The 14,617-nt window shown below is 43.2% G+C and overlaps 1 protein-coding gene across 1 annotated transcript in view; it reads right to left on the minus strand.

Moving 5' to 3' along the window:
* EXPH5 (exophilin 5) overlaps nt 1-14,370 on the minus strand; it is a 37,538-nt gene extending 23,168 nt beyond the window's left edge. The window contains exon 1 of the mRNA XM_040057049.1: nt 14,246-14,370. Coding sequence (XP_039912983.1) covers nt 14,246-14,364 — 119 coding nt within the window. The 5' untranslated portion in view covers nt 14,365-14,370. The remainder of the gene's footprint in view (nt 1-14,245) is intronic.
* Nucleotides 14,371-14,617: the final 247 nt, after the last annotated feature.

Raw genomic sequence — 14,617 nt, forward strand, 5'->3', positions numbered from 1 at the left:
CAGAGGACAGAGAATTCAATCCCATTTTTGCTAAAGTGTAAATTATTATTCGTATTGAATTTAGCAGAGCAGGATTTGGCCCTAAAGCACTCTTACCACACACCTCCTAAGAGAACAAATCAACAGCAACTATAAAGAATGAGGAATTGCACCAGGTGAAGAATAAACAGATCGAATTTGCTCATCGGATCAAAGCTCTCAGTGTCTGAAAAGACAAAACTGAAAGGATTGCAGATAAAAATAATGTTGAAAGCATTAGATAAATACAGCAGGGCAGATAACTTGCAGTAACCTAAACCAAGTTTTCTCTTTACTTTCTTCATATTCCTTGCTTTGTCAGGAAGAAAAGGCTAGAGATGTTAAAATACAACGCCTGAAGAACCTGTTCTTTCCTAATTTTTTTTTTTTTTACTTCAGTTTATCCTCTTCCAAATGCTTTATACATTATGCTGCACTGATGAACTGTATAACTCCATCATTTCATCTAATCAGCTATTTTTCTAGAAAACCGGCTGTTGTCACAGCCACAAGTAGCTTTAAAACGCTGTCCTGGGGTGACTTTATGATGCCGAATTGTATCCCCATTCATCTGTTTAGCTCAGAAATAAGTTCTGCACCTTTAAAACTAGATCTAAGAGCAAAGGGGGAGAGAAGGAAAAGCGATGGAATTTTTTTCGCGGCTCTATTCAAAACACAGAGATAAGCAGTGCTCTCAGAGTTCTCCGCTCTGCAGACAGACAGGGAGTTTTCCCTTGCTGTTTTTGCTGATTTTTTTTTCTCGTTAGCTGAGGCCAGAGGGTTTTTGGGGTTTCTTTGGACCTGTTCAGCCATTGTATCGTCCAGGGGCTCCCCAAGCTGCACTGCGGCCAGGACACAGGACCTGAGCCCCAGAGAGACTGAGAAAGCCGAGAACACAGCCACGAAAAGGACTCCGAGCTACAAAAGGACTCTCTGAATTTGCCATCTCTTCAGAACAACGAGAGGTTCCATTGTTTAACCTTTTCCATTTTTTTCTCACGACTGGGAATATTTATCTTGTGAAATAAACATTTTTTTCCACTTTTCTCGACGGTGGTTTATCTCCTGACCAGGTGGCGGGGACGGGCCGCTGAATTTTGTCCTTTAGGGAACACCCCTTTGGAAGTTCCCTTCCAAATTTGTCCCAAACCAGGACAAACACATATGCAAGTATATTTTCTTACTTATAGTTCCTTTTAATTTTATGAAAATAATTTAAAGACATACTTCCAAGTTGCCATCTTATTAAAAAAAAAGGGGGGGGGGGGGGAAGTATTACTGACAAAGGCAAAGCCTAACACAGCTGAAGTAATTTTAAAAAAAGAAATTAAAAAATCTGTCATTTCCTAGAAACATATAATAGCAATAACAACAACATTCTGGTTGCCAAGGTGCCAGAGACACTCCTGTGGCAGGTTAATCCTACCAGGAAGGAAAACAATGAGTCAACACACTCTTTCCCAGCACATCAAACACACGACAGGTCTGTTTTCTAAGTCAGTCTTTATTCTTGGTAGCTGGTACACTTTTACTCACATTAAAGCAGGTTTTGTTTATTTTTCTTTCTTACTGATTGTCTATTTGGCTAATAAAAATGAACCAAGTCAGCCTCATTATTACCTGTAAGACATTATGCACAAGTAAATGAATCATAGAGGAAAAAGGACTCCCATGTTTTGGTTGCACATACTACATGACAATGTAAAAAGATCTAATAGAAAACTCACTCTTTAACAAAATTTGGTATTTGTGAAATTAAGCATTTCTGCAGTAATTCTCTGAAAAATCAAGGTGTCCTGTATTTTGATGAACAAAATGTTGCCAATAATGGTTGAATCTAACCTGCTAAGTTGTTGCAAATCAAATGCTCAAATTTAATTTTCTCTTCCCTTGGAATAATAATTTTCTATCAAAATGTTAATCCTTTTCATCCTTCTGTCACTTTGTTGTTATATATTCATTTTATAACGCCCATTAACCCACTAAGTTGCCCTCAGATGTATTTATCTGAATATGTGACCAATAGAAGTAAAGATGTGCATGGGCAAAGAGGATGTGGCACAAAAATGCAGAACAAGAGTGTGTGGGTTCAGGGTTGGTTACTCACCAGGGCCCAAACACCAATAAATGTAATTTAAGGACTTTTTACTCTCCTGAACAGGCGCCAGGCCCGGCTGTGGGAGGGAGAGTCCTCTAGTGGCGACACCACTGCGTGGAAAGGAGCAACTGGGAATGCCAAGAAATACTCAGCTGAAGGCCAGGAGTGCCCAGCACTGAACTGTATGGCATATGTTTTCAATTCCACTTTACGGTTCACAATACATTGCCAGCTCATAATTACCCCTAAATATTTAGATTCCAGCAATGTGCAAAACCAAGAGACAGAAGGCAGAAGAAAGTGAAAAGGGAATTAATTTTCTCTAGTTTTTCCTCCCAGACTGTACATTTAATAGGCAGAAGTACTTAAAATACAAAGATGCCACTTCTGCACATGAATTTGATATGCAGCCTGAAGTATCCTTTCAAATAGCAAGTAGGGCTATATAAACAGATTCCTGCAAACAGAAATATAATTTTGTTCTTAGAACATTTTTCTGAGAATAGGTATCAAATTCACACATTAAGGCCTACTGTGTGTGTCAGGGGTACAGTCAGGGAATATGTGACTTAAAGGCAGAACAACTTTTCTGCCCTTTATACCTTGTCTGCTCACAGGGAAACCCCTTCTATTTCCACCTCTCATCTTCTTAATTAAAAAGTAGAATAAATCACAAAATCTGACATTATTACACTACTTCTATTCAACACATTTATTCTTTTAAATTAAAGCTGATCACCTGCTTTGAGATAGTTTAATCCAGTGGCACTGTGTGCATTCATTACACACAACCCACAAAGACAGTGAGACCATGAGCATACATGAAACACTGACTCCCAATGGACTTCGAATACTTCTACTCTATAAGCCACAATGACTTTTGTGTCTACCATTCTTTAACTTCAGCACCCTCTGTACAGTGACCAAAAGTTACCTCTGCTTTTCTCCAAAACATTAACTTCTCATATTAAACTATGTGAAATTAATATACTGACTTACACCAGCTGCTGTTTTTCTTCATCAAGTCCAACACTCCTTTCCTCTTGAAGGTTTTGTCTGCTTTCCTGAGCAAGAGTATAGAATGGTACTTTCCTTTGAAATGGAAAACTAGGAAATTTTGTAAGGGCAAGAACAAAGGTTAATTCTCATGATGACTACATAACTCCTCTCTGTTCTGGCAGCTCAGGAATCAGAAGCTCTCAGTTAAAGCTCTGAAATGAGAGGCTCAATGACTGTCTTCAAAAAGCTAAGTTTCCAAAACAGAGCATTGCAAACTGAGATCACAGGAGCTGAGTGTGATTAATCCTGCCATCTCAAGGTGTAACAGTGCCTCAAAACATTTTGACATGAAACTATTTCTTCAGCAGCTATCCTGGGTTTACAGTGAAAAAAACATCATTTCAGCCCTGCTGTAACAGACAGAGAAGTCTGTAAGTACAGATCTCTTAGCAGTTATACATACTCAAAATGAAAGCTTTCAGTCCTTTGGACAGCTGGTTATTAAGAGCAAATGAGGTGGAATACCAGTAGGAATGCCACAGCTGTTGGTGACTCTCCAGCTTGGGCTGACTCTGTGCCGTTCCCCTCACAATGCATGCGAAGCAGGGGAAAGCTCTATTCTCTGAATGTTTTATCGATTAGTTACAATGTCTCTCTAGGCTACAAATGACAGTCCAGAAAAAAAGGTGTTACTTTACTATGCTATTAATACTCGCAAGCTAGCTACCAATATTATATGGTAATAACAAAACAAACCCATGATGCAACGGAAAGAAAAGCCACCTACCATCTTTGAAGTGTGTCACATAGCTTCTGAATGGTAGTAATTAATGTCTCTAAAGAGATTACTTCATTAATAGGAATTTCTATTAATATTAATATATGCTAATAGAGGCAACAGATATTCTCCATGTAAAGATTCTGATTTATTTGCAGTCATAGATGTAGTCTCAGTCCAAAAACACTGCATGCCAGGTATGAGTTTTGAGCTCCTGCATTTCTGTCCTGGAAATTTTACGTGGGAATGTATGATGTATACCATGTGTTTCACATAATGGGTTGAAAGGCTGAGGATCAGGTCTCTCAATAAATCCGAAGCTAATGATTAACAGGAGACATATGTACTCTGGCGGGGTAGAGCTGCTAGTTGATTACAATCAACTTTTATAAATACTGATAGCATGCAAAGAGACAGTCGTCTATTGCAAGTAATTTACAGCTCAGTCACATATCCTAAAGTTAACTCCCTTACAAAGACGTACAATGCAGGCACTACTCCTCATTTCATTGTTTGACTTTCTTTATGCAAAACCTTTCCTAACAAGCAATATCAGAAAAACAAAACAAAACAAAAACAAACAAAAAACCCCCCTAAACAAAACAACCCCCCAAAAATACCAAACAAACAAACAAAACACCCCCCCCCCCCCACAACAACAAAAAACAAACAAAAAAACCACCACACCAAAAAAACCCACCAAAAGCAAGAAACAAAACACAGGCCAGGTGAGAACACTGAAAGAGGAGATTTGGTTTCAAACTAAGAGCAATCCTCACCTCTACAAGCAGGTTTGTGTTTGATGGTCTATGGATCTGGACAGAGTTCTGAAACTGAGAGGCTCCAAACAGGCTGAGACATTTGCTTGTACAGAGCTAAGCCTGAAGCCTAGGGCTCTCAAAGCACATCTTTGCAATCTCAGATAATTGTGCAGAGTCTCACACTGAGCAGAGTTTACAGTTCTGGACATCAGAAGTAAGACAGGTCAGTGTACCTGCACAGTTTATGTGCTACTGTAACACTACAAAAGCCTCATTTACATTGCTTTAAATTAAGGAAAGAGGTCATAAGAATTAATGAAAGCTTTAAAAGTTGACAGAGTGGGTGTTTCTCAACTGGAAATGTAGTGCATATAAGTAATAAACACTTACACAGAGATCCTCTGCTATAGTACCTTAGACTCTCATAATTTATCACAACTCTTCCACTGCAAATTGAAATATTACAGTATAATAACTTTAAAATATTATATTTACATGTGTATAATTTTACATATATTAAAGAACACACAAATATCCACATATAAATATGTATTTAAGAACAAACAACTCTATAATGGAGAGACTGCAGAGCACCCCAGCCACACTGCTGCAGCTTTTCCTGACTGCAGCTTTCTGCACTCAGACCCCTACTGATCTAAAAATCCAAAGACATGGCAAGCAGAAGTGTTACAGTTCCTTGATTATTCCAACAACAAAGTAAATTCTATGTAATTTATGTGCTATAAAGTATAACCATACTGTACTTTTCATAATTTACTCTTAGCTTTTGTGGGTTTGATGTGTTTGCTCACAGTTAATATGGTACCAGTATATGGATTTATTTATTTCTGAGTAAGACTGAGAAAAAATTTCAGTTAAGAGTTTAAAATGCAGACATTTAAATACAGTTTATTATAGTTAACAGTGTAAACATAATAATTTAGCTGCAAAGAGGGATTAGAAATACCTTTCATGTGAACTTTTAGATGCACGTCCTCAGAACAAATCTCATTTTCCCCTACCTGCTTTAATGAATTTCCCACATTATATACTAAAGTAGTGAATTTTTTCAGACTGTAAGCTCTAAGGAAGTCATTCATTTTTCAATTTAAAACAAGTACTAGAAAGTCCAAACTGAGGTCAGGCCTTAGTTTACGTAGTCCTGTGTTAAATTTCTGGAACAGAAAAGAAAATGGGGCCTCTGTGCCCAAAATTCAAAACTCCAGTGGGCCAAACTCCACTTGATTTGAAAACTAGATTCAGAGAGAAAAAAGATTTTCAAGGATAATTAAATTCAGTACACATGAACCACTGACAAAACCCAGATTTACAAGAAGAAAAGGAGCTGGACACGCACAATCATTTTCAAGTGCTATCTAAACAGTATCAGACAGAAACCAGTGAGCATCTGCTGGAGCCCTAACACATGGCCCAAGTAGCTTTGCTCCCAGCTGTTAGCCAGGCCAGGCCAGGTCTGCGGGAGGTGCACGTGCGGCATGTCTGGATGCATGCGGGAGTTTGAAGTACATCAGGGACCAAATCCAGCAGAACTCCAGCGCCTTGGGCTTCTCTACAAAAGCACGTGCTGCGGTCTTTGACAGGCCTACGTGACACACATAACCTGAGCACAGTGCTGGAGCACAGCTGTGCCAGTACGCACGGGGAGATAGCCAGCCAATCTGAACAGGAATCAGATGTGTTTCTGCAAAACACTTCTTTTAATTACTGGCATAACCAATTTATTATTTCTGACATACATTCAAGGACTTGAAGATGTTGGGACACAGTGTGTAGAAGCTCTCAGCATGAGAAGATCATTCTCTTCTCCTCATGCAGGCACCTCAATGACTCTCTGCTTCCTTAGTATGGAAAGCTGTCTTCTACCTAATGGCAATTTCCAATTCCAACTAATGTCAATTATTAATTTAACTTCTGCACTTGAATTGTGGAGGAGAAAGAGAGTGTTGAGAATATAGAGACATTACTATTGGAGAGGTCAAACCTGGGAAGTGTGCAGACTTCCTATAAGGGGCACACAAGACTGTAATTGGGTCACAAGTCCATAGAAAACCTAAGAAAACTGGACTGTTCTGCATTAGCTATTCCTGAATAGCTCCCCATATTGACTGTCTACTCAACAGCTAGTGCTTGCTTCCTCTGCTGTGTCCAACCTATTTATTCTTGAAGCCTGGTCAATTTATCTATATGGACAGATGTCAATAAACTCTACTTTTACCATTAAGCTTGGACTTGGAAAATGTCTGCCTATGATTTAACAGTAAGTCTTTGCTTAAATCTCATCACTTTCAACACCATCTTACTTTCAGCAGCCCTAGTAACATCAGAAAGTGAGTTCAATAATAACAATAATAATCCTTGTGATTTCCACTTTTACACTCTTTGGTCACTTGAAAATGCAAACATTAGTCTCGATAGTCTGAAAGACCTGGCACAAGGCCTGAGTTTGAATGAGCACGGGTGAAGGTGCCCTGAGAGTGTTCTTCCCGCTCCTGCGGGTTTGGCTGCCTGGACCCTGGAGCAGCTTGGGAAGAGCAGCGCTGGGCGTCCTTAGAGAAAGGTGTTGTGAAGACAGCAGCCCCAGGCCCCAGCGAGCCCTCCTTCCCCTGGGAGCTGCGTTTAAATGGAGGCCGTCCCATTGGGCCGTGCTCCAGTTACAGCCCCGGACGCATCCCCAGCTCTGTCTGTGCACGGCCCCTGCCTTGACCCCCAGGCTGATGCCCAGCTTGGCCTCAAGCCCGGCCAGCTCACCCCTGGCCTGACTGGCCATCGCGGCGCCATGGCTGACCCCGGTCACTGCCCCCAGGCCCGACCCTGACATGGCTTCTCGGCTTGACCGTGGCCCTGCACCGTCCCTCCGGCCCTGCCCCGTCACCACCAGCCTGGGGCGGACCCGGCTGCCCTCAGCGGGCTGGAGCCAACCCTGAGCGCGGCTCAGCCCCACAGCCTGGCCCCGGCCCGGCCACGCCGCCACAGCCACGGCTGGGCTGCCCGTCGGTGTCACCGGGGACAGGCCCTGGGGGTGGCGGTGGCGGCCCTGCCAGCCCCAAGGGGAGCCACCATGGCCCCAATATCCTGGAAAAGGAAGAAATACATTCAGTGCCCTACAGACGGGCTCTTCCAAATGTTACACACCTCAAAACGTTCTTCCTTCTGCTACCACACGCACCAAAGGAAACCCCCTGCCCTTAAACACCAAGTGCAAACCTTTAGAAAGGATTGACGCTGAAATTAGTCCACTATGAAAGGACAAGACCAACGAGCTGGCAGCAATGCTGGTCTGCCCTGTAGATATAAAACTGGAGTTACAACTCCAGCTGTAACAAGAGTAAAAACCAACAGAGAAAATGGCACACACAGTGCCTACCTGCCCCTGGCCATTCCTACTGCTCTTTCTCACCCTGTGTGAAGCCCCAGTCCGTGAGTCTAGACCTCACCACAAGACAGAACTATCAAAAAAAACCAAGGAAAACACTTGATATGCAACTTACCAATTGCATTTGGTTACAGTACCCCCACTCAAATAAGGGAAGTCCCAAAATGGGATGCTTACAATAGTAATTGTTTACCAAAACAAGTAAAGGTTTTTAAATTCCGATCTTCCCTGCCATTTATGCTTCTCTTGGCACTTCTTTAGCATATTAGCCCTCCAGGGCTTCAAGGACCTATTTTCATTAGTGTTTACAAACCACTAAACACACCGGTGGCACAGTATCAGTGGTAAGTAATAATAGTATCTCATCCGCAAACAAGACACAATGGAACACTTGCGCCCTGAAACATTCCTGGGTGGAGTGTCTCTTAGGAAAGAATTTCTTTATTAATGCTTTGTTCGGGGAGGGAGCTCCACTGGAACTACAATATACCCAAGTAATGCTGCCCTGGTATCCTGTCTGCTTTCCTCACCCATGCAGCTCATGCATTTTGGAGCTGATTTTAAAAATTCTTTGTAATTATGAGGAGTTGAGCCCTAAATCTACATCTGTAACACCCAAGAAGTTTTTCTTGGTCTCCAAGAAGGCAAACAGGACTACTTCTGTGAATATGACAAAATAAAGCCTGCAATGGCAGACCCCTCAAACTGTAAGCAAGACAACATAATTGAAGCACCAAGTATGAATATGCTCAAATACATACTCATGCAAAACTGAGTATGTCTGCAGTTCTGCAACAAATGTCTTCCCAAAAGAAGGTGAAAAATTAAGTTTCCAACACAGGATTTTATTCCCACCTTCTACTGCCAGACCTCTGATAGCAAATGTCGGTCAAGAGAATACAGTAAGGAATTACTTGTGACAAATGAACTCAGTAAATTATCTGCCGTGAGGCAGTAAGAGCAGCTGTGTGCCTGTAACAAGTAACTATGTCCAAATGATTTATTGTAGAGTCTGTCTAGAACAGTCTAACAAGGAGATTAATCTTTCCCACAACACTCAAATGTTGTTAATGGGTCAGCAAGAGTGGAGCACTGAGTGGTGCTGACTGTACCTCCCAATTAATTTCATATGCTTTTCATCTTCAAATTTGAGGGTAAATTAAAACAAACCTTTGTTTTGCTGCTGTCTATTCTCACTGTCATCTGCAAAATAAATCTACTGAAACCTCCCTGAAAAAGCATAAACCAACCTGGAAAAGAGCAAAACAAATTAAACCAAATGCAATGAGCGCTCTCCTCTCCCAAAATCTCCATTTCCCTTTCCTCTTTTTTTTCAGTCCCTATTCATAGACAGTGGCTAATGTGCCAGATACGTTCTAGGGCTGGCAATTATTTTTTTTGCCATTCTTCCTACTGAAAAAAAAAAAAAAATCTTTAAATATTACATGCATAGTTAGTTCTCAAAACACGATCTAGAAAGTAAACTGCTGTTAGGGGAGGTAAGTTCATTTCCCCATTCTGTGGCTCAGTCTCTCAGCTGTTTTCAGTGTCTCATTTGAAAGTGAAAATAACAGTATTTCCCTTTTTCTCAAGGATTAATAAAAATAGAACAGCACAAGACTATAGCATGCAGTCATAATAAGAGCATTACATAAACCAGCCAAATCTCCTAAATAAAATTATTAAAGAATACAGAGTTTTTGTGCCCTTTTACATGCATTTTCTATTTTTCCATAGCTCTTGTACTCTGTCTTCCAACTGTGCATTTTTTGGACAACCTGCAACTGTACCAGCTGCCTGCTCCCATGCCACATCCCCCTACCTGCTGCCTCTTTTGAGTAGCTGGCTCCATGTCCCCTGGCTCTTCTCATCTCAGCTACTTTCTCTGGACCTTGATGCAGTTCCAGGGGTGGAGGTGCATCTCAACAGCCAGTGCTCAGACACTATGAGACATCAGAGACCCAAAGCTGACTGGAATGACACCTGCTTGGGCACTGGCCGCCTCTCCACACTCTGCAGAGGGAGGAGCCGCCTTGGAGATAAAAGGCATTAGCTCCACCTCTGTATCCCATAGCTGCGTGCCCTAATGCTGCTGAGACTTCCTACAAGGACTGCCAGTTCCTCTGCTACCTGCCAGGCTCTGAAGCGCTGTTCTGAAGACATGGAAGGCAGTCTTCACCCTGCCCGTTTGCTTCACCAATAAAGGACAGAAAAGAGAAGCACCTACAGGTTTGTTTAGTCTTTGGGACCTGGAGCTCTCTGTGCAAATATTGCCTGTCAGGTCTTTTTTTCATTTCTGTCCCCAGCAGCTGCAGAGCAAAGCTTAAGAAGAGGAGCTGGGAGCAGTCTGAAGCCTTGAAACCGTAAGCCAAATAGTATCTTGAATGTTTTTATGTTGTGATTTTCAGGTCTATTTCATTACATATGGAAAGTTGATCTGTGGTATTAATAACTGCCCAAACATGACTTGTGTTCTTATGGAAACTGAATTGTTGGGTGTCACCGAGACACACAAAGCAATCACATGCAGACAAGAGATTTTCGCAGAGGTTCTTCTGATCCAGCTCCTAGCTGAAAGAGCGGAGAGAAGAGAGCCCTTTGTTTATTTTTTACTTTTTATACATTTGTGGGTCTAGCAGAAGATTGGCTTTTTGGGGTTTCCACCCCTCAGCCTCAGTGGCCAGACGAATTGTCAGTTACAATTGTTTTCAGGTTAGAAATATGCAAACAAAGGACAGAGAATGAAAAACAAGGGATTTGTTTATATTACTTCTGTGGGAAAGGTAGAAAACTGCTCTAATATTCTACAGTAACTAAAAGATCTGACTCTATTTATGAAAATCAAAAGGCTAATAAAGAAACTCAGAAAAACCAGGGTAACAGTTGGGGAGCCATCCGAATATGATACTGCACTGTGAACATGCTGTATTCCTCCCTATCTTCTCCTGGGCATCTAATTGTAACTGAAATACTTGTGACAAGGAACCTCCTTCCACAAGCATCTGTAAAATCATCAGTTTCTTTAACCAGGCTTATTAAATATTATTTTACTACTTGAGTTGGAAATCTGCCTTAATACTTCAAATACTATTATGGAACAATTCATATAAATTGATATAAAACCGCTAAATTCCAACTCTCTTCCATGCTAACACTTATGATAAATAAAGTTTTCTTTGAATTGGTATTATGAATGAAGATGGATTGGATGAGCAAAAAGATCTGAAGGCAAGCATTACCCGAGTTCAAAACTAATACGTATTTTTTTCTTTTAAATTGTTAAATACGTGATTAATAAGTTCCTGAAGTGTTTTCGGTGTATATAGCAGTGAGCAGCCATATGAGTGATACCAAAGCTGACTGTTGCTGCTTCTCTGAACTTGTTTCAAGGAGAAGGAAGCAGGTACGGCTGGTTTGTGATGGCTGCTCATAGGTACTCCTGAGAGGAGCCACGAGAGGGCACTGGGAGGAGAGAACAGGCCAAAAAATGCAGTCGTGGGAACCAGCAGGCCAGGACATAGCAAGAGCTCTGCTCCCTGCCCTTAGCAAGAACAAATTAAGATCCAACAGGACATACAGTCAATTTCTGTATAAAAGCGAAAGCTATACTGAGAGGTGTCCGAGGCTCGGCTTAGAGGTCTGAAGGCTGCCAGCATTTTTCAATATAACAAATGTAGCTTATTCCTGCTTTTTGGATTCTATAGTTATATCTGGGAATGAATTTCAATTTTTCATTGATCTTTTAAGAGACTGGCAGACAGCTATGTGTTTGCTTGTATGACATCAAACAGTATGGACAAGATCAGCACAGTCATTAGAACCTGACTTTGGTGTGCCAGAAAATGCTTCATTCCCTCTGCCAATCCAGTCTAGATGGGTCTACACAGGAACATGTTATATTGTAAATACAGATGGTCACTGAAAACCCTTTACCGATTTGTTACTGACCACTGGTTGTTATTGATTTGCTCCCTGGCCCTGCCCAGCTCCAACCAGCTCTTTCCAAAACCATGCTCAAGTGCAGTTTGAGCACCAGCTTTGTGCAAAAAGAGTAGTCTTAATGAAATTGTTCCTTCCTTTCCACAGGTCTCCTATATGCCTTGTTTGATTGACAATATCAGACAAATAGCTTGAAAATCACACTTTGAAAATATCCCAAGAGCGGGCTGCCACAGTTCTCAGGCATTCTTTAAAAACTTTTAAACTGAAAAAAAAAAAAAAAGTCTATGAAGTTAATTATCAAAATAATAGTAATAAGAATGACAAGGAGGCAGGCATATGAAACAAATGCAATTTTGTTTAGAGCCTATGAAGCTCACTGTGGTCATATAGGAACTGCAAGATTTGGCCCTCCAGGGTGATCACTGTTATTATTTTGATTACAGTAGCACAGGGCAACACCACACAGACTGGAACCTGTCTGCTCCTGATGGGAGTCTTCTGGCCTGAAGAGCTTACAGTCTAAATAAGACCAGGTAGACAAGTGGAGTGAGAAAGAAAGTACTTTTATTAGGTCCAGGAGAGATTAGGAAACTTGCCCAAGGACACATACCTTTGACAGATCCAGGCTTTAACCTAGATTTACAGTATGGCACGTTGGTCATGAACACGTCGCCTACTTTCTGCTCAACTTTGAATGCTTCTTCAGCTAAGATTTAAACAGACTACATCTCAGTAAAGCATCACCAGAAACATCTTGTTTCTTTTGACAGCTTTCACATGGAGAACATTTTCCATTGACAAAGTCCTAAGTGCACAAAGAAGCAAATAAAAATTTGGGGGCAGGTGAAAGCTTCGAGCTCAAGAGCGGGCTTCTGCTTCATAAGGCTCTCTATAGCACTGGAAGTTTCAATGCATTTGTTTTAGATCTAGTCCCAAAAACTTCAGAGTTCTAAACCTACAGCTCTCCAGCTATGTAATGCCCTATATCCAGCAAAATATTTCTCCTTTTTGGGAGGGTAATAATAAGACACATGGAACAGAAATTAATCAGAAAAAGAAAAGTAATACCAAATTACAGAAGAAAGAAATTACCAAACTTAACTCAGCCCAGGTTCACATGCCACAGAAAACCAAAACAAGTTTTAGATGTAAGTCATTGTTGACACATAATATTTAACCATGCTCATCATAAAATCCACTTTACTGAAATAAAAAATACACAGTACAAAAATCCACTTGACACAAATGTTACTCATTAACATTCCCTCTCTATCTTACACAAAAGCATTACTTGTGAAAAGTGGCCACTTGCAAATCTGAGAGGACACTGCCTTGCACTTCACAGTGCGCCAAAAGTCATACCTGCGGGAAGAAATTATAACCTTTAATAATAAAGGGCTCATTTCCCAGCATAATTTCTAGTAAAACCTCGACCTTTACTTTCACTATCAATATAAATAGCTTTGATAATTGCACAATGGGGAAATATGAGCTAGAAGCAAGGTCGAGGTGTCCTATCTTTTGATAAGGCAGAGAGAATTCAATTAAGTCACTTTCAAGAGTCTTCTGAACTACCTTTCAGGCAGGCGAGTGCTCGGCTTTGTTTCCAAAAGCTGCCAGGACCGACTCAAAAGCCGCAGAACTGCCAGGTTTCCCGGCAAGGTCCGGCACAACTTCCCCGTCGCCGTGGTCTCCCGGGTACCGGTGTTTAGCCCACACCCCGTGCCAGCGGCACGGTGAAGCACAGAAGCGGCCTCCTCCTCCTCCCCGGGGAAGGAGAGGTGCCGCGGGGAGCCGCAGCCGTGACTCAGAGCCGTCTCTGTCACAACACGCATTTCCCAAAAGCCCCGATGCTCCAGGTGCCCGGCCGGACGGCTCCGGCGGCAGCCGGCGCTGGCGGGAGGCACTGGCGCTCGCCGATGCCCCGGCAGGATCGCCGGGAGCTCAGCTCTCCCAGCCGCGCAGCCCCGCAGCCCTGCAGAGCCTTGGCCGGCGCAGACCCTGCCCCGCGGGGCGCCCGTCCGCCGCCCCCTTTCCCGATGTCCACCCCCTTTTCCACTGTCCACCCCCTTTCCCGCTGTCCACCCTCTTTCCTGCTGTCCACCCCCTTTCCCGCTGTCCACCCCCTTTCCCGCTGTCCACCCCCTTTCCCTCTCTCCCCGTCGGGACGTGCGCCCTCCGCAAACCCCGCTCCGCGCCCTCCACCTCCGAGCGGGCGCGGCGGGCACCGAGAGGACGGCAGTGAAAGCCGGTACCTGACTCTGTCCTTCTCTGCCCGCCGGAGCTCCGCGTCCCTCTGCAGCACCTGGAAAATCGCCCTGGCTTCCTCCTCGTTCAGAAAACTGAGATCTGGCCCCCGGGGCGCTGCGGTCATGGCTTGGCTTATCGGCGGGCGGGCGGGCGGAGGCGGGCGGGCAGCGCTGAGCCCCGCGGAGCGTGCGGCCGCACCAGCATGGCCGGGCGCCGGGCGGGCCGCGCACGCCGGCACCGCGGGACGCGTGTCCCTGGACGGCGACAGCCGCAGCGGCCGCCGCTCGGATCCGCCCTGGCGCGGGCTGGGAAACTCGCTCCGGAGAGATCGCAGCGCAGCCCGGCGGGGCGGGGCGGGGCGGGGAAGGGCAGGGCAG

The sequence above is a fragment of the Hirundo rustica genome, chromosome 2 (assembly GCF_015227805.2).
Source record: "Hirundo rustica isolate bHirRus1 chromosome 2, bHirRus1.pri.v3, whole genome shotgun sequence".
Classification (NCBI taxonomy): Eukaryota; Metazoa; Chordata; class Aves; order Passeriformes; family Hirundinidae; genus Hirundo; species Hirundo rustica.